An 18,749-nucleotide genomic window follows, 5' to 3' on the forward strand; every position below is an offset into this window, starting at 1 on the left:
GCAGCTCTCATGGGGAGGGACAGCACAGAGCAGCTGCATAACACACTCCCAGGCTGGGTGCAGCTGTGGTGAGACTCATACAGAGTCCAAATGGCTGATAGTCCTCTGAGTAGGGCCTGATCCAGGATCCACTGAACTGAACCATAGACCTAGCTGAGCCATAGGCAGGCTTTGCTTGTTGCAAGACAGTCCCCAGAACTGGCCAGAAATTATCTTTTTTTTTTCATTTTCCCTCCTTCCCTTGTATTTTCACAAGAAAACACTCCTTAAGGAGGAGAAAAAGGATTTGGATTTTCTAACTTAGATTTAGACTTTTAAAAGCTGGGCTGAGAACATGTGAAGTGTGTTGGTTTTTTTTTTTCTCTAACTTCAAAGTAGTTTAGAAGCATTAGATCCAAATCAAAGTCTTGCATGTCCCTTAGCAAACTAGACACGCTTGGCTACACTTGCATCTGCGCAGGCTTATACTGTATTTCTGGAAATTAAGTCCTTGTTTTGTTTCTTAATGAATGGTCAAAATCCTACTTGTGCTGGCACATCAAATGGCTTTTGGAACACATGGCACAGAGCTGTCTGAATAGATAATTTATATTGCTTAGTTAAATCAGTTTCCTAATGTGACTTTTGCTTGTTTGGCAGAATTCTCTGCTGGTGAGGGCTGGAATAACTCCTGTGCTGTTTAAGGTCTTGACTGAAAATAGATTAAAACAACTTCTCTATTAGAAACTTTCTCCCTATTTTGAGGTGTACTGGTATTTGGGGTTTTATTCTTGCTAGGGGGTGAAGAGTGCAAATTCAGCCACAGCAAAGTCCTTGTCCTAAAAGGGAAGGTGAGTAACGTGATCTTCATCTTACCCCTTAGTTTGGGCTGGCTGAGAAGGCTCACAAGAGGCAGAGCAAGTATGATGTGGGGGAAGGTTGTCCTTCTCAAGTGTTGCATAGCCACTGCTGTTTCAGCAACCCTAAATTCAGGAATCCTGTCCCCTTGTCTGAAGTGATGGTGTGCAATTGTTCCCATTGGGCTCTAAAGTGTTTTGCTCAGCACTTGTTCCTGAGCTATCTGAGCAGCTTGCAATCTTTAATGGGATCACAGCACAACAAAGTGCTTTGGGACGATCTTGGAGAAGAAAGTAAATGTGTGCTTCCAGGGAGCTCTCAGTGCTTCAACAAAGGGGTGTTAGAACCAAGCCTGGATGCCTTCTCCTCCTGAGAGAGGGGAAGTGTTGTGATGGGGAAACTGAAGTTGACAGTCCATGACCTGCCTTTGCTCTTACCGCTTTTGGGGCAGCAGGAGCACAAATTCTGTTTTCCCGTGTTCTGTGCTACTGTATTTAAAGGTGGTTTCAGTCTTCTCTATGGGGTTAAATTCTCAGTTTAGGGGGGGAATAGACCCCTGGGGTCTGTTCACATAACACACTTCTTGCTTCCTACCAAGTGTGTAGAAGCTGAAGAACATCCTTGACCTGTAATTTCAGCAGAAAATTAATTTAGTTCCCAACCTATTGTTATCTTGTGAGTGGTTCTTTCTGCTATTTGGTAATAAGAGCTTGTCCACCAGCACAAAACATACATAACCTGAGCTTCACAGCTCATTTTATCTTTGCCAAATGAAAGCTTCACTGCAGTGTTCACTGTAAAATATTTATTGTGAAATAGATAACTGGAGCCTTAACGAGAACTTGAGTATATTGCTCCAGGTACTTCACATGGCTGGGAAGTTGGATTTGATCATTGTCCTTTTCAGGCCCTAAGAGAAATATATTTCCTTGGCTGGAGGAGGGGGAAGAGGAGTAATGATACACCTGAAGCATTAGCAATATATGTGTGTGTGTATATATATACATGTCTATATACAGGAGAGATGAGAGGTGAGCCTAAGCCAATTGCTCCCCTTAGCAATAGAGGTGAACAGCAAAATGTGGGAGGAGGGCGAAGATTTCAAAGAAAACTTTTTCAGTAAGGACAATATGAAAAAAACACCTGCTGACCCTGGACTGTCTAGATGTTTACTGCCACTCCCCTCTTCACCCTGTGCTGGTGAGATGGGAGGTTATTTAGAAATGGTCTGGGTGATTCTCCCACTGTCTTCTTGGGCGGACAAGTCAACTTCATAGATGCTCTTTCCCATCTCATTTCTGGCCCATAAGCAAACCCCAGAGCATTCACCTCTGGTTATTTCATGCTCAGGACTGTGCTGAAGGTCTTGCCTTCAGTTCTTCCCTTCAGAACTGTTTCTCAAGATAGCTGCGCCCAAAGCAGTAGGTTTTTTCTTTAGGTTTTGTTCCAAAGCATGAGTGTTGGCATGAGATTTGCGCTAACTGAGCTCTCCGTAAGGATCTTCCAGAGCGCAACTCAATCTAGCCAGCTGCTTTTGGCTGTTTCTCTCTTCCCCACAGCACACAGTCTGAATAAACAACTATGCTTGCTACCTGCTCTGCTGCCACTGTGCCAGCAGGACTAACTAGATGATGAAGCAACCGGAAAATCACCCCCCCAACCCCAGCAGCTGGAGATCCTGCAGCAGCAATATGATTTAATAGTTACATATGCAAAAAATCAGTCAAGATTGAACCTATTTCTGTAGGTCTCTGGCAACTGATTTCTCCTGCCACATGGATATCATTTAGTTCCTGGAGACGCTTCCACATCCACCCCCCTTCCTTTCGGTTCTGGAAAGGCAGAGTATACATGAGCTCACTTTGGCTTCACCATGTGAATGTCTTTGTGGTCATCAAAGTCTTCTCTGGACAAGTTCTCTACTAAGTAAAGTCCCTTGTCGCTGATCTATAGCATTATTTGGTGATGCCTTTAAAATAGGCTACGGCCTTGCAGTTTGAACTTGGAGGTTTCTATGCAGAGCAGCACCACCTGCAGTGGGGGTGGCTGGCAAAGCCTTCTGTAACCTCCCGCTGCCAAATTAGCGTACAAATTCCTGCAGTGTAAGGAATGGGAAGGAGACAGAAGAAATGGGGATGAAGAAAAGTTTTTTACAATTTGGAGTAAAGACTTCCTCTCCCATTAGAAAAGCAGCTAGAAATGTCTAGTCTAAATACAAGAGGCTGCTTTGCAGGATCATAAGCTATTACGGTTGCTGGTTCATCATCTTTTAGAGAATTTAAATCTCTGCTAGGCAAAAATGATGCTCTGTTCAGGGAGATGGCAGGTCTGTTGGAAGCTCACGGTGGAAATTTGTTTCTCTCTGAGGGCAGCAAGACTCAAGAAATCACTAAAGCTGCAATGTTATTTAAATGAGATGCTTCATGGAATGGGAGCCTGCACCACTCCTGCAGCTGCCGCTGAGGACCGGAGGTGCTTTTTAAGCATGCAGCCTGTGCACTGAGATGGCAATAACCCACATGAAGGTTTTCACCACTGTTTTAAGGGTCCCTAGTGGTTCAGGAAACATCATGTTTAGTGGCAAATCCAGACCTCATCCCAATAATCAAGAAAGCAATACCCTCTTGTGGCCTGTTCATTTAAGGTTTTGATTTCTTTGTTACCTCTTTGATGCTAATGGGTCCCTGCAGATGAATATCTACCCACCTCTCCTCTCTCTCTCTCTCTTCTTTCTCCAGGGACCATGGTGCTCCAACTCACTTCTTTGCAAAGTGTATCACCCAAGGTTGTCTCTCTAGACTGGCACTGTGCTGTATGACCTGTGCCTCTCCCTGGGTGACTCACCAGCCCCTGGGGGTATTGCACAGATCCCTGCATGGGTTTACTTTAAGGCCAGTAGCTCTCTGCACTGTTCAATATGAGTGCTGGCCCCTTTCTCCCTCCCTTTACACTGGGAGAGCACTGATCATGCCTTTAACCATGTCATCAACCCTTCCCCCCCAACCTCTTTGTCCTCAGGAATTTGATGAACAATGTTCATGTAGCATGGAAGAGAGACAGCTGATTTCCAAGGGCAAAAACCTTGGTTTCTTTGGCACCAAAAAGTAAAGAAATGTTTGTAAGATGTCTAGCACTAGAGGCTTCAGAAGGGAACCGCTGTCACACATGCTGCTGCAATGCTTTGCTATGATCGGTCTTACAGGGTGTTAATTGTCCCAAAGCTGGTCCCTGTGTCAAAAGGATGAGAAGCCAAATAGTCTTTATAGCTCCCATCGATCAGTTTGTCTGCATTATTTTTGGCAAACCAGCAGTCCACTTCCTGCTGGCCATTGTAGATCCTCCTCTGCTTCCACACAACAGGAATGAGCCGCCCCTTCACTTTCAGGGTATTCGTAGGGTTTGGCTTCAATGCTTCAGTTTGGTTCTGACCAACCTGCTGAAGACTTGTGTTTAGAGATTCCTGAAGAAGTTTAACTTCATGGTTCAAGAACTGACCTGCAAGGTAAGACAAAATAGAGTCCATGACTGGCTGTTTTGTGTGTTTTGTGCCTGTTTATAAGTTGTTGTGTTTGTTTTTTAACAGGCTGTGTGTTGAGGACTCAGCTTATGGGGTTGTAAAGGGCTTCTCTGCAATAGCAGGATGAATCTAGGTCCAGCGATTATTTTCTAAATCTCACAAACATAGAGACTAGAATACAACCCTACTTCTTTTTTCACTCATCAAGATACATTACCTGAGCTAAAGAGCTTTTAGAGCTGCTAGTGGTAAGTTCCCTTCCATAGGCCACGGTTACTACAGCATAATAATCCATACAGTGTTCATCAGCAAGGAGAAAGAAGATCTGAGCCTGAAGCTCCAAGTACTCTTACCTTGCCTTCTTGGGGGCAAGCTCTTTTAGGCCAAACCTAAGTGTGGATTTAGAGGTTTGTGCATGCGAGTGGCCTGAATCCAAAATCCCACTCCTGAGGGATCATATCCTGCTTACCCTGGAGGTGCCTGAATGTCACGGAAACTATGGCTTCAGTCTTAGAGTTCTGCACTTTTACATGGCCATAAACATCACCAGTTCTCGCTGGCTGAAAGAACCCAACCATCTAGTCATTCTTTGAGCCTACCTGAAGCCTAGTTTCTCTCCAAATGTGGGGCTGGCTCTTCTTTCACCTTGCATTTGAAAGAAAGTGGCCACAAAAAGTACTAATGCTTCTTGATCTCAGTCAGACTCATGTATAAAGAGCGCAGTTCTGCAAAAAGAGACCCTCAGGACATGTGCAGGTGCAGTACTTGAAGGCTCAGCCAATGATCTCTAGCAATGTGCTGGGTCTGTGACTGGAGCTCTCTCTCAGAATCTGCAAGACCTCCGTTGACTGTCCTCTCTGCCTAAAGTCAGACCCTACCTTGCTATGTTCCTGAGAGAACATTAGCAGCTGGACTATTCTGAATTAGGAATACTGTTAGAGAATCTCTTACTGGTGCCTTATTCATGGTTCGTGTGGAATCTTTGGTTTCCATCACTATAGTGGGAGCATTAAGCATGTGTTTTCTAGTGACAATTGTATTAAACAATTATAAAAAACGTGGAAGTGTGAAAAACAAGCACAGCCACATATCTTGGATAGTGGGAGATAGCTCATACAGAAAAAGATGGGAGAGGAGTTGGGGATACTAGCAACAGTTGAGAGTAGATGTAGAAGTCTCACTTGGGAACTTAATCCCCACCTGCCTTGTTCATTGATTGACTCCTGTATCTGTCCTTTAAAACTCTCTGGAAGGATCATTTTTGTCTGGTTTACAGCTCTGAACCTGAGAACCTGTTACCTACCCAGTAACCCATGGGAGTCAGAAGAGAGGCCTTTGCTGTTGGAGATGTAGAACCCCAGGTGATTCCTCTGATACGGAGCCGGCTTCTTGTAATGGTGGATGAGGATGACAAAACTGATTGTGTCTCGTATCGTCACTGTGATGTTGGAATTGGCAGAGATGGACACTTCGAGGCTGCTGCTTCGCACAGTGGCACTCCGACCACAGGACAGAAGAAGTCTTTCCCCATCATCCAGGATGATTCTTTTGGGTGTGATCTCCAGATAAGATCTCTCTGGCTTATTGCTGAGGATAGTGATGGTGCTGAAGTAAGTCCGATGCTTCTTGTGGCCGTTGGGTGGTGCAGGAGCTCCAATTAATTGCCCATTCACAGTTACACCTTGCAGGAAAATAATCAATAAATGAAAGCTGGAACCAAGATCATGTCTGTTGTCTCAAAGATACAAGCCTTGCAACTGAGGACATGCAGATTCACCACCTCATGTTTGACTATTTCACTTAACAGTATTCAAAATAGTATAACCACTCTGTTATAAAATTATTACCCCATACAGAACACCTAAATTTACCCAAGCTCACAAATACTGGCCTTCCCTGGAGGCAGGTGCTCCCAGCCCCATTAGTCCTAACACTGTGTACACAGTGCTACAAGATAGGATCAGCTGCTCCTCGGCACAGACACTTCCTAAGCTCCCTCTAACCTCAGACCTACCTATCATCAAGACAATGAAATGTGGGGATTTTGAGTCACATAAGACAAACATTTATCTTCCTGACTGCTATAGCCTGGCCAACAGTGGTATGGTTTACCTAGACCACATATTTGTTGATGCGTAACTCAAACCTGGGCAAACACACCAGATCTTGGAGAACTAAGAGAAGCTGCTGGCAGGCGTGCTTCTCCTCATCTCACCAACTGGCATAGGGACTGAACTTCTAGGAAGAGGACCTGGGTGTATCTGAATGCTGCTGTTTCATAGTATCTTAGGATAGTATACAGCTCCAGTTTGATGGCACTCTCTACCTGACGCCTAAGAAGAGAACTAGCCTGGGAAGCCACAGAATAAGGGTTACTATCTTGTCCAAAACACTAACCACTGAGCAGGACCTGTAGAAGGACTAGTCTGACCTGCAACAGTCTGCTAAACCTCCTCAAGTGGCAGTGTAAGAAATTCAGGTTCTCTTTGTGTCACTGCAGAAGAGGACCCTGAACCCTGCACGCCCATTGGGTTGTTTTCATGACTGGTGCTCATTCAGCTTTCTTCAGTTTTGCCCCAGAATAACCATTTTTGAATAGTTTAAGGTGCAGATCCCACTGAGTCAAATAAAGCCTAGATGTCCACCACAAGATTCTCAATCATTTTAATGATTTTTATGACTTCCTGTCCCTAAGACAGTCTCTCACTTCCCACAGGTTTCTGAGGACTAACTAGATATTAACAATAAAGGAGGTGGCTTGTGGCTAACCCAGGCTAGACCCAAGGCATCAACAATGAGATGAAATATCTCCATATCCCACCATTGCTGAGAGAATCTCTCATTTCTGTCTCCATAAACTTAACTTGCTGGTGCTATTGAGTCTGTTTTCCTGAAGCTCATTCCGCATTTGAGCCACAGAACCACTCAAGATATAGTCTGTGAAAGAAGTTTAAGGAAAACATTGCCAGGAGCTGGATCTTATTCACTAAGTCAGGCATGAACATAGAAATATGGAGGCTAGAACACTGCCACACAGAACAGAATTCTTATAACTTTATTGTGTGGTTGTTTATCTTCTTTGTAAAACAAGTCTGTGCATTGTCTCTGGTTTTGACAACCCTTTCTCCCACAGTTTTCCTTCTCAGGATATAATCTGCTTATTAGCTGGCCTGCTTAGAATTCCAGATCAGATCAGAGCACAATTTGGGCCCCTGGGGATCAGACTGGCTTGGGCAAAGCAGATCCTGAATCGTGTGGGTTTTCCCAAGTCTGTCATGACTCACTAACCAGACTCAGTGCTCAGTTAACCTGTTTAAATACTTCGCTGTGTCCTGAAGTGAACAGCACTTTAAAAGAGTGAAGTTCCAATAACAGAGCAATTTTTGGTGAGTCCAAATCTTTTCTTTGCATGTTGTGACTTTGTAGGCCTAACCAGTCGACAAACACTTCTGTAGATGAATTGTATATATAACGGTGGCCAGGCCTGCTCCTTGCTTAGGGTTGCTGTGAATTTACCCATAAACTGTGATAAAGTTGGAGGTCAGTAAATGCAAGTGAACAGTTTACTTCCCCTTCTAATCCAGGTGATTAGAACAGGAAAACTGATGTGCACCAATTGTCCATTGCCCGTCCAGAAAAGCAAGTTTTCCTAAATTCCTGCCACTTTCTTGCCTATGAAGCCCCTTGGTGCTTAGTCTTGTTGCTAAAGAGTTGGCCTTGCACTTTTTTCATCCACAAACAACCGCTTTGCTTGGCTGCTCACCAGATTCCTTATGATCAGAGACCAGTCGGAGGATGTCCCCTGGTTCTCCGTCAATATTGAAGCAGACAGAGAACTTGCTGGAGGGAAAATCAATGACAAAATGAGGGTCTCCATCCGCTGAGAAGACATGGAAAAAGAGCCAAATGTGAGAGACTTACACAAAACTGCAGTGTCCGAGAATGTAACAAAACTGCTTTTCAAAGTGTGTTTGTCCCTGTTTTTTCTAAGACATCCCGGTTTGTTGTTTTTAGAGGGTTGGATGGAGTTTGCCAGGAAATGCCAAGTTTTGCTTTGTTTTTCACAAAGATTATTTTATTTTGTTTTATTTTTCTCACAGAAGAAATTGAGTTTTCAATGAAAACTCAAAACCCAAAGCAGTCGAGGTGAAAATCAGGATATTTTCTTCCTGGAATATAATTTCAGTGATTTATGGGAGTTGTCATGCAGGTGTTTAATACTTCTCCATACTCTGTTGGCAGGCTACATCTCCCAGAGCAGACAAAAATCTGACTCCTAACCAAGGACTGCTGCATCACATTGGAGCAGTCAACAGCAGGTATTAAACAATCCCACGATCTTAATTTTTCAACAATCCTTGACCTATCATCAACTAAGAGACTGGTGTCATTAATAGTAAGACAAGCCAAACCCCAGCGTTTTTAAGGTAAATTTGACCTTATACAGTGAAATTCAAGTCTAAATTCTTGATCTAGGCTTATTCTTCAGTGTTTAATGTATGAAAAGGATGTTAAGCAGAGGTGAAGCAACAAAAAAACAGTGAAACACTACAGAATTTTTCTTTTTTTTTCCTTCAACAACATTTTTTGTGTTTCAGCAACAGTACTTTATAAAGTGTTTTTTGCCTACCTCTAGTACAGAGAGAACGTGCCTCCTGTTCTCCCCTAATCTACAGGTGTCTCAAACATGAGGATCCAGTGTTGTAGATCATCTACTTTGCTATGTTTCCTCACACTTCTTCTCCTTACTGATCCTCTCTGTATTTTGGTTTTGTTTTCATTTTCCTCCTTATTCTGCAGGTCTAGTAAACAGGATTTTTGCTGATCCGTCAGGACGGTTATACCACTGTGGCATGCAAATTGAGGTCTCCATAAATCAACCACAATTATTTTGGATTATTAAAGGCATGAAAACAGACACTGACCTGAAGTTTTGGAGATTTTAATTCTTTGTTTGTCTCGCTGTCTGCTTATACCTAGAAGTGGGGAAGGAAGTCTGTTACAATTACTTATCCAGCAGGAGAAAGAGCCATAGTATAATGTTCCCAAAATATTATTCAGCAAGATTATGGGACTTAGTCCTGCAGCTACTTTAAGCTTCATTTAGAATATAAAATTTTCCTTAAATATTTTCTACAGAGCAGTAAGTGCTTCAAGGGGGTGAGTCATGTGCCTAAAAGGTTTGCTAAAAGTCACCCAACCCACAATTAGCAAAACCAATATAAAAATCTCAGCTTTCTGTTTACCACCCCTTGGTTCATTGGCTGGATCACCCCATTGCCAAAGTCAGCCATGAGACTTTATCTATGCAAACAGATTTCTTACCAGCACATGGTTATTTTTCTCTCGTACCTGGTGGTGCCTTGTGTCCCTGCAAGCTCTGCAATTTTTCACCAATGCCATCAGTAGAAGGGCTGATAAACTCCTCTTGAGGTGGTTGTGAATGGAGCCCAGCCTCTCTCATCTTCAGAACAGTGAAGGGAGTAACAAAATTGTAAGCCAGGGCCATTGACTTGGCTTTCTCCATCAAATAGTCTTTTTCCCGTTTGTCATCACTCTTCAACCGGGAGTTAAGCAATTCCTTGATGGTGAGGTAACTCCATGCCCTCTCAATGTAATTTTTATCACCTTTGCCATCTTCCAGGCCAGGGACACCTCTGATGTCAAGAAGGTCAATAGCCACATCTGTTTTGAGGACAATGTACTTCTTAGAGTTGCTAGCGGTCACCTCCACGTGGAGGCTATCTGAGGTGTGATTGATGAGTTTGCCAGCTATTATAATTTCAGAGCCATTGAAGTAGTTAGGGAAGAAGTTCTGGGTGACTTGCTCCACGTTGTCTTCAGTGTAATCAACACGGATGTCAGAGAGAAGGGGTGTTCCTATTTCATCATAGAACCTGAAAGAAAGACACATTTCTCACTGTTAGTACTGTTCATCCAAGTGTATGCACACACTCTTGCACTTACACAAGGCCAAGGATACATTCAGACTATCTAATACGGCTCCCGAGACATTCAGGGTCATTTATTTACTGGGACCCAAATTTAACTGCCTCATCTGCTGTAACTGAGCCCTGAGAGATGAGGGAGTCCCTACCCTTAGAGATTTTCAAACCTTGAATGGACCAGGCCCTGGGAAACCTCACCTAAATTTGAAGTGAGCTCTTCTCTAAAAAGAAGGCTGGATTACATGACCTCCAGAGGTTCCTTTCAACCGGAATTATTCTCTGCCTCATTTTAGTTTTCAGTGTTTCTTAGGCATCTAAAGAGAGTCTCTTAAGTATGTTCAGAAGCATCCCGGCATGGTCTGGCACTCACCTACTTTCCACTATGATTCAAGAGCTCTGCAAGGAGATATTTGTGACCACTTAAGTTTGCTTAAAAGGGTCTGTCCATCAAATGTAAATTCTCCGCTTCTCAGCTTCACAAAAAGCACCCTAGTTATTTCAAAATGTGCTTTGAAGAGCTGCTTTTACCCACAGTCTTCTAGTGGTATTATGCATGGTGTTCCAGAGCCAGAAGGTGTAAGACCAAGATGCTAGGTGCCACAAAGCTGGAGAATATCTGAACCAAAGCTTCTGTATCACTGGAAATGCCCTCGATAACACAGTTTGGGATAGTCAGTGTGGAACAGGCAGGACCACGGTTTTCTGATGGTCAGAGGAGAAGGAAAATCAAGAAGGGATCTCACTATGTCCCCATAAATGAGGAAATTTCTAAGGAATGGAGGAATCCTAACTACTAAGAACAGGAGGACTGGCAGAAGAGAATTCACTGCCACCTTATTGCTGACTTTCTGTTGGAGTAAGCAATGACTTCCGTGGAACCAGGGAGATTAACCCTATAATGCTTTAACACGACCTACTATACTTCTGAGAATACTTTGCACTGGACGGGCCAGAAAGCCTTTACAAGGGGTCAAGGCCCAGGTTTACAGTATTGTGTTTTCCCTGCACTGATGTGCTTTTGATGGATCTTCCCAAGCTGCTCCAAGAATGCCATATTTCCCATTTAAATGCCAGACTCCTCATTTCTTGGCAAGTCATTCAAGTATAACTTGGTAAATAAACAAAGAACTGGCCTCAGCCCTTTTTCAGTTCAGGCTGCATTTATTTTTCACATCTGCTTAAACAGATTGTCTGGAAGCGAGGATCACACTTTCTGATTTAATCTCTCTCAAAAGCCTGAATTGGTTTGCTTTATTTTAAAGTCACTCTGAGCACTCAGTGTCTTTGATGCAGAGACCTCTATGCATTTTAAAACATTAATTAAACCTGAGAACTCTCTGTGAAAGGGATTTAACAATAGTGGAGGGATACCACCTGTCTTATAGTACAATTTAGGGAAGTATCTGTGCAAAAATACAACCCACTGACCACAAAAATCAGAAATTACATTGACACCCATGTAGATTTTCCCTCCAACAGTGATTTGAATTGGCCTCCAGCAAGTGATGGTGCCTTTCCATATAAATTTGGCACCAGAAGCCCAATCAATCAGCACATCCTTCATTTGCCAGGGAATGCCACTTGCTACCCAAAATGCATGTTCTGAGAAGCAAATGACATAGGCAGAGTGACAGATGGATCTACAAAATCTGGTTTAAAAGGAAGACATGCTTGTGCACACATAACCACCACAGAAAGAAAAACTATAGGGGAAGGTGCATGGTCCCACGGCTCCAGATAAATTAGACACTAGCTAGGCAAGAGGTCTCTGCTCAATGTCTCTTTTTGGTTTCTGAGGTTCAAAACATTAATGTTTTGGGAGTGAAAGCCAAACATTTTTGCCTGGAAGTACTGACACACTGCCTGACATTCTGGACAGAGATGTGATTCACATATCTTTTGGTGTTCCTCACTAAGGTTTCCCCTTGGACAACAGCTCCCTGATCATGGAAGAGGAAGATAATCTCTGGTCCTACTGGATGACGAGGATTATTGGAAACTTGTTAGGAGTTTGGGTCACAAAGAATGACGGAATGAAGCAACTACATGATCATCCCAGGAATGACCCTTATGTATTTTTTCAAAGTTGAATATTTTGGAGTTTGGGCAAAAGGTTATCTTTTTAAAAAAATTAAGAAATAATTTTCTGCCCCAAATTGGGATCTTCATTTGTGAGACCCTCCATGCTGTTTATGTTGTCAATTTGAAGTGAGCAATGCATTCTTTACTCCCTCTGTCCACCTGCAGCTCTGTCCATTCACGCCTCCCACCTCTCCAGGTTTACATGCCCAAAACAACAATCTGAATTAAGGAAACAAATGCCTTGTTCTGAGGGGCTGAAAAGCTCCAGTACAGTTTAGGACAATTTCTGGATAGGCATCCTCAGTATCTGAGTGTATTCTGCCCCTCTCAGCCAAAGTTGAGCCTTGGAGAAACTCCCATCTCTCGAGATGTCTCCTTAGAGGGTTTTCCTTCCCAAAACCCTTACCCAGAGGGCCCCATGCAGATGTAAGCACAGCAAAAGCAGAACAAACCCTTTGAGGTGGCTGGCTGCATCCTCATCCTCCTGGAAATGCCTTGTCATGCCACAGTTCTCCAGTGCCATCCTCTCCAGCAGCTTGTGGTCTACATCATTGCCAATGCCAATGGTGAAGAGGCAGAATTTATCACGGATAGCATCCTTGGTGTTGCTGAGGATTTTGGATGACTGTGTTTCTCCCACGGTGGGCCTCCCATCCGTGAGGAAGATGATCAGAGAGACACTCCTGGCATCGATATCATTCTGAGCAATGTAATCATTGAGCAGCTTCGCACCAGTCTGGAGAGCACCGTTAATATTAGTCCCTGGGAAGGTACCAAAATGATTAGCTCATTTCTTCTTCTAAAAGTGGTATAAATAATTTCCCTAAGCTCCCTTTAGTACGATGACAGCATCTCTGTTCATGAGGGTGTTCCTTTTCTCTACACTAGCCTTTTATCTCAGTTCAGCTCTGTTACTCAGCACCAGTTTGGGATAGGTGTTTATAGCCTTATGAATTGAATTAGGAATTGCAGTTTATTATGTGAAATTGCTGTATCCTTGAATGTCTCAATGTACAATAGTAAGCAGTCACAGCACATACCACATCCTGCTGGTACATACAAAATGAGTTAAACTTAATTAGGGACTCTCCCAGATGGTATCTGAACTATGAAAACAAGTTCTACTCATTTTGTCTGAAGGGTACAAGATTTGAAGAGAGGAAAAACAGCCTTCAAATGGGAAAATGAGTGGTTGGGTTTATTCTTCAAACCCCAGGGCCTAACAAAGTTTAAAGGGAAGAGAAATGGCTTTGTTAGCTGAGGTGTGTGTTTTCACAAAACAACTGCCTAGGGGAAAATGGAGCTGCCTGAAGTGGGGACAGAGGTACAGAACAGAAAATAAGTGAGGGAATAGATGTACTTAGAAGAATAGTCATGAAAAGGATTCAAACCTACTGCATGTTCAAAAAAAAAAAAAAAAAAAAAAGAAAAGCAGGAAAATGAGTACAGGTATATCCTTGCTCCATGTATTTTTTGTGCTAGTCAAAGCAAAGAGGGATTGGTTGTGGAACCTTTGCAAGATCAGTATGTCTGGGTTAAAGACAGCGCTCAGAAAACAGCAGGTGAAACATGTTAAGAGCCATACACAACAGAGTCCTAGGGGTCCAGAAGGGGAGATCTAGAGAGGTCATCAGCAAGGATGTGCTAGCAGGTCTGACCATGCATCATGGACCTAGAAATTTAGCATGCACAGCTTGAGTCACTGCAGCAAGCCAAGGAACAGAAAAGGGGCTAAGACTGCTGAAAAGTCCTCAAAATCAACTGGTTTTTGCAAAATGGTTTTGAACCAAAACCCTGCATCTAAATATCCTAGTACTCTCTCAGTCTCCATCCAGATCCAAGATTTCAGAAAGAATTTCTTCCCCAGAAATAAAAGGAAACCATCCCATGTGGCAGATAGTGTCATTTCAAACCCAGTCACATCAGAGCTACCAAGCACTGAAAACTGCCTTTTGCCACATGCACCAATATTTAGCAGCAATATTTTGTTCCCATTTCTTTGGTGTGCAAGTATACACAGCAGTGCAAGCACAGCATGTTCTTCGTGTGTGTGATCGGTGAGCCTGAGGGCATTCATGTTCACTGGAAGATACTCAAACAACAGCACCTTTATAGGGAAAAATGCAGAGTCAGCCAAAACTAAAGTACCACTGGCCTGTAGTGGAGAATCATTGCACCTTCCTGTTGAACCCGAGTTAATAATTTCCTTTTTTGTTCTCTGGCAGGTTCATGGGCGAACTCAGCTGGTTCCTGCACAGCTCTTTGGGCACTTCAGGAGTAAAAAAGCTTTGTACTCTGAGTTTAGTCCCACTATTGGTAATTGTTTAACTGGGCAGGTCCCTTGACCACTTCCTAAACTCTTCCTCTCACAATGCAAACAGTACGGCAAACCATCCTGTTTGCTGTGTTTTTCCATTGGAGAGTTTCCTTTGCTAGGAGTGGTCACTGCTCAGGGGCAGCCCTGTCTGACCTTCAACCAGCTGCGACTGCTTGCATGGGGAAGGATTTGCATAGATCATTTTGCAGATCTCTGCTTACCTGGGGAGTGCTCAGCTAGGATGGGCACAGCTGCCAAAGCATGTTTGATTACAAACCTCATTATGGTTTTTTTTAATACTAGTGTCCATAGCCTCATAGGAGACTACTGAATCAAATTCAAACTCATGTCTGCACTCTGCCACTGTTCTGGGGTCCCCTCCTGTCCCCTCTTCTTTCCTGGCAACACGACACAAGCAAAAAAGGATGAGAAATTCTTAAATGTCATTCTGGCTGCTCCTTGGTGGATACAAGACGACGACAGTACTAGGTGAGGAACCAGCTCTTGCAGAAGGCAATCCTACAGCCCACATTGGGTAGTCCATCCATGGAGTTTCCAGCCCAGACAAAATCATGTGCCTCCTTTTACACAGGCTTTCAGAAAAGTACTGGTCCTTTGTGTCCTTCACCAGAATACCCTATTTTCTCCTGTGTCCTCAAGAAATAACCTTGGGAACTTTCCCACTCTGTGGGTCTCACCACATAAATGGGAGAATGGGCCAAACTTGGCTTTAATAAGTGTATCAGGTCATATGAGTGAATCTGGGGACACCTCCCCATCATGTATGCTGTGAATAAAGGGCACGTATCCTCTGTCACATAACCCTGAGTGGAGATAGAGAAGGGTCCCCCTTGTTCCGTGACACAGTGCCTTTTCATTGCTACATGCTACAGGACCACATTCACCACTCTCCATGCTGGTGTAGTTAATTGAATAGCAAAATTAATCCCATTCATATCTCTGGATCATACCTCCAGTAGGTGACATGTTATGAATGTACTTTTTGGCATCTCTTATATTATTTGGAGTGACTGGCACCAGCCGGTCCTGCTGCCAGACCTTTATTCGATTGGAAAAGCCAATGATATTGAAGTGGTCTTCAGGCCTTAGGTCCTGGAGAATTGTGAAGAGAGCTTCTTTGGTCTAGAAAGAGAAGAGAAAAGAGATCAGTAGGCACAACTGTCACTGTTTTAGTGGTCAATAATTTAATTCTTAAGATGTTTACTGATCTTATAGATATTTCTACTTTGCCAGTTTGGTTTATGAAGAAAATTGGGATGTCCTTCCCTGTCTCAAGGCCTGTTCTCTGTGGTGCCAGGTCTTATGCAAACACAAGACAAAAGAACTCTTGCCCAAAACATCTTGCAAAGCTGTGAGACACATGTCTAGACCTAGCTAAGCTTAAAACTCATGCAAAACAATTAGGAGAAAAGCTCCCAGCGACTGGGACAACCATGCTCTGAACTAAGGAATACTGAATAAAGTTGATTAACACAAAAAATTTAGTGAAGTTCTTCTAAAGCCCTCTAGACTTGCATTAAGCTGTAAGTGTCATGGTTTAAAAGGTTACTTATAAGTTGAAATACCTCTAAACATGTCAAGGATGTACATGCTCTGTTCATAATCACTAGAACAGGTTGCCCAGAGAAGCTGTGGATGCCCCATCCCTGGAGGTGTTCAAGGCCAGGTTGGATGAGGCTTTGAGCAACCTGGGCTAGTGGGAGGTGTCCCTGCCTGTGGCAGGGGGGCTGGAACTCAATGATCTTTAAGGTCCTTTCCAACCCAAACCATTCTACAATTCTACTATGATTCTATGATAATTAGGATACTGATTGGTATATACATACTCCAATTAATAGTTCCATGATTTCACAAATATTTAAGCTAACATGTTCAAATGAATAAGATATAAAAAGAACCCTTCACTAGTCATTGCAGATTCTACCTGCTAGTCAGTTTTGTCCCAGGCATGTTGTTTTTTCTAGCAACACGCCAATATTATATTGCTCTGCTGTTAGTTATCCCTTGTAAATGTAGGCAACCAGGGTGAGGAAAGCTGGTAACAAGATGAGTTCATAGCAACAGAGGTTAAGGTTCCTGGGTGATGGGAAAGACAGAGCACTGAGGATAACACAACAGGAAGAGTGCAAATGTGTCCAGTTCTCCCCAGTGTGACCAACTTTGAATTAGCAGCCACGCAGCTGTGTTTGCATGGAGACAAACTTCAGCTTAGTAAGACCAGCTGAGAGGAGATGCCCAAAAGCAGCCTCTGTCCATGCAAACATACCCTATGCAAAACACATGGGAGGAATATGAGGCAATATCTGGAAGTGGAGGGATCAGTAGCTTCTCAGCTCTGCCTGTTCTTGGCCACCACCAAGCCTTTCAAATTCCAACGAAAGCTATACAGGAGATAATATGGTGGACTCATCAGCATTTAACGGTTTCTCTCATGCCTATCAGGGAAATACTTGAAGGGTTTGTCCAGGAGAAACACATAAGGCATTCAGCAGTGCTGGAAACCACATGTTTCTAGATCCGATGTTGCTATATAAAGACAGTCTGGAAAGGAGCTCAAAGGACGGATCAAGCTGTGTCATCAATATCCCTCTGGATTCTGCATCGAAGCTAGTGATGTAATGATGCAACTGCAAACAAATTACCCACCGCAGTGGAATTTCTAATCCTCCCAGATGGTGACTTGGCTTCCAGTCCATCTGAAATTAAGGGGAATATTTCCCATAGTTTCAAACATTTTGGAGCCAGGTCTGAAGTCCTTCCCTGCCTGTTCCTGTCCTATGCATAAACAATTTTCCTCTGTAGGGATTGCAGGATTCATCCCTCCATTTTCTTGGCTGGAACATTGCTCCACGTCTCACCACCACACGTTTTATGAATGTTTCATAGACAAGAATACTAAACCAAATGCTGGTGGAAGAAGCTCTTTCAAAGAGAAGGGGAGAACCCCACTAGGTTCACACCAAGATGTGCACCAAATAAACCTCCAAGAAGATGAATGCCTGCCCCAAATATGAAGGTTGTCTCCAGAGACTAACAGTCCTTGTTAAGATGAGATAAATGGCAGTTATTTGAAAAAAGAAGTGAAGGTTTTGTGCTCTCTCATCTCCTCTTTTACAGTAGCCTTTGTATTGCAAAAATGCATTAGATAATACATGACAGCACCCTTCAGAGGGACACTCAAACATTCACAGACCCATTTTACAGACCTGAAAACTGAGGTACAGACTACTTTAGTAATGATGCCAAGGCCACAAATGGAGAGTTTTCCAAAACTTGAAGTTTCCAGTTCTCGATTCAGTAGGCCAAACTATCTCTCATGCACACATAAAGGGCAAAGCAGGAATTACACAATGGAGAAAAGGAGTTGGATTTATTTCATGGTAACAAGAGTGGCCCATGCATTTGTCCTTCAAAAAATGGGATCAAAGTAAGCAGACAGTGAAAATGGAGAAGCTTTTATCCTGTGTGAGAGTGATCAGGCCTTTGTGCCAACCTCTGTTGAAAGAAATTTTGGGCAGTATGTTAAAGCAAGAAACAATGAGACCACAACAGCTCCTGATGTGCAACATCTCCCCTCCACTCCCCGCCCAGAGTAGGCAAGGGAGAGAAACAGAGGTGCCTAGAAGCAACGATTTGGAGGAAAACTCCCCAAATCTCATTATCCATATTATAGCTCTGACTGTAATTAACAACGCTTGACCTTTCCTGTTACAAAAACCCTCTTTTCAGTTTTTTGCAATCATGTCAAACTACACTTTTCTCAGAGGGATTTTTTGGGCCCAAACAGCTCTGTTGTCTTTGACAACAAGGCGAGAGAAAAAATAATTTTGCTTTGGCCTTCTCGCCGAGAGACTGCATCTCACCTCCAGTATGCTCAAAAATTCCTTTTGACATTCTTGCCTGTGTTCAGCCAAAAGAAAAGAAAAGGAGAAGCATCACAGAGCAGCAGTGCAGTTTGTGTGTACACCGCATCCAAGCTAGAACTGCAGAAGGGCCAGGAGGGGAAGGGTCAGGAGGGAACTGAAGC

The 18,749-nt window shown here is 43.3% G+C and overlaps 1 protein-coding gene across 1 annotated transcript in view; it reads right to left on the reverse strand.

Moving 5' to 3' along the window:
- Positions 1-3,851: 3,851 nt before the first annotated feature.
- Positions 3,852-18,749, reverse strand: part of ITIH5 (inter-alpha-trypsin inhibitor heavy chain family, member 5) — a 46,198-nt gene continuing 31,300 nt past the window's right edge. The window contains exons 8-14 of the mRNA XM_010088162.1: positions 15,673-15,844; positions 12,837-13,146; positions 9,707-10,251; positions 9,280-9,330; positions 8,118-8,234; positions 5,658-6,035; positions 3,852-4,332 (exon numbers count right to left, since the gene is read on the reverse strand). Coding sequence (XP_010086464.1) covers positions 4,034-4,332; positions 5,658-6,035; positions 8,118-8,234; positions 9,280-9,330; positions 9,707-10,251; positions 12,837-13,146; positions 15,673-15,844 — 1,872 coding nt within the window. The 3' untranslated portion in view covers positions 3,852-4,033. The remainder of the gene's footprint in view (positions 4,333-5,657; positions 6,036-8,117; positions 8,235-9,279; positions 9,331-9,706; positions 10,252-12,836; positions 13,147-15,672; positions 15,845-18,749) is intronic.

Source organism: Pterocles gutturalis, unplaced genomic scaffold (assembly GCF_000699245.1).
Source record: "Pterocles gutturalis isolate BGI_N339 unplaced genomic scaffold, ASM69924v1 scaffold1382, whole genome shotgun sequence".
NCBI lineage: Eukaryota > Metazoa > Chordata > Aves > Pterocliformes > Pteroclidae > Pterocles > Pterocles gutturalis.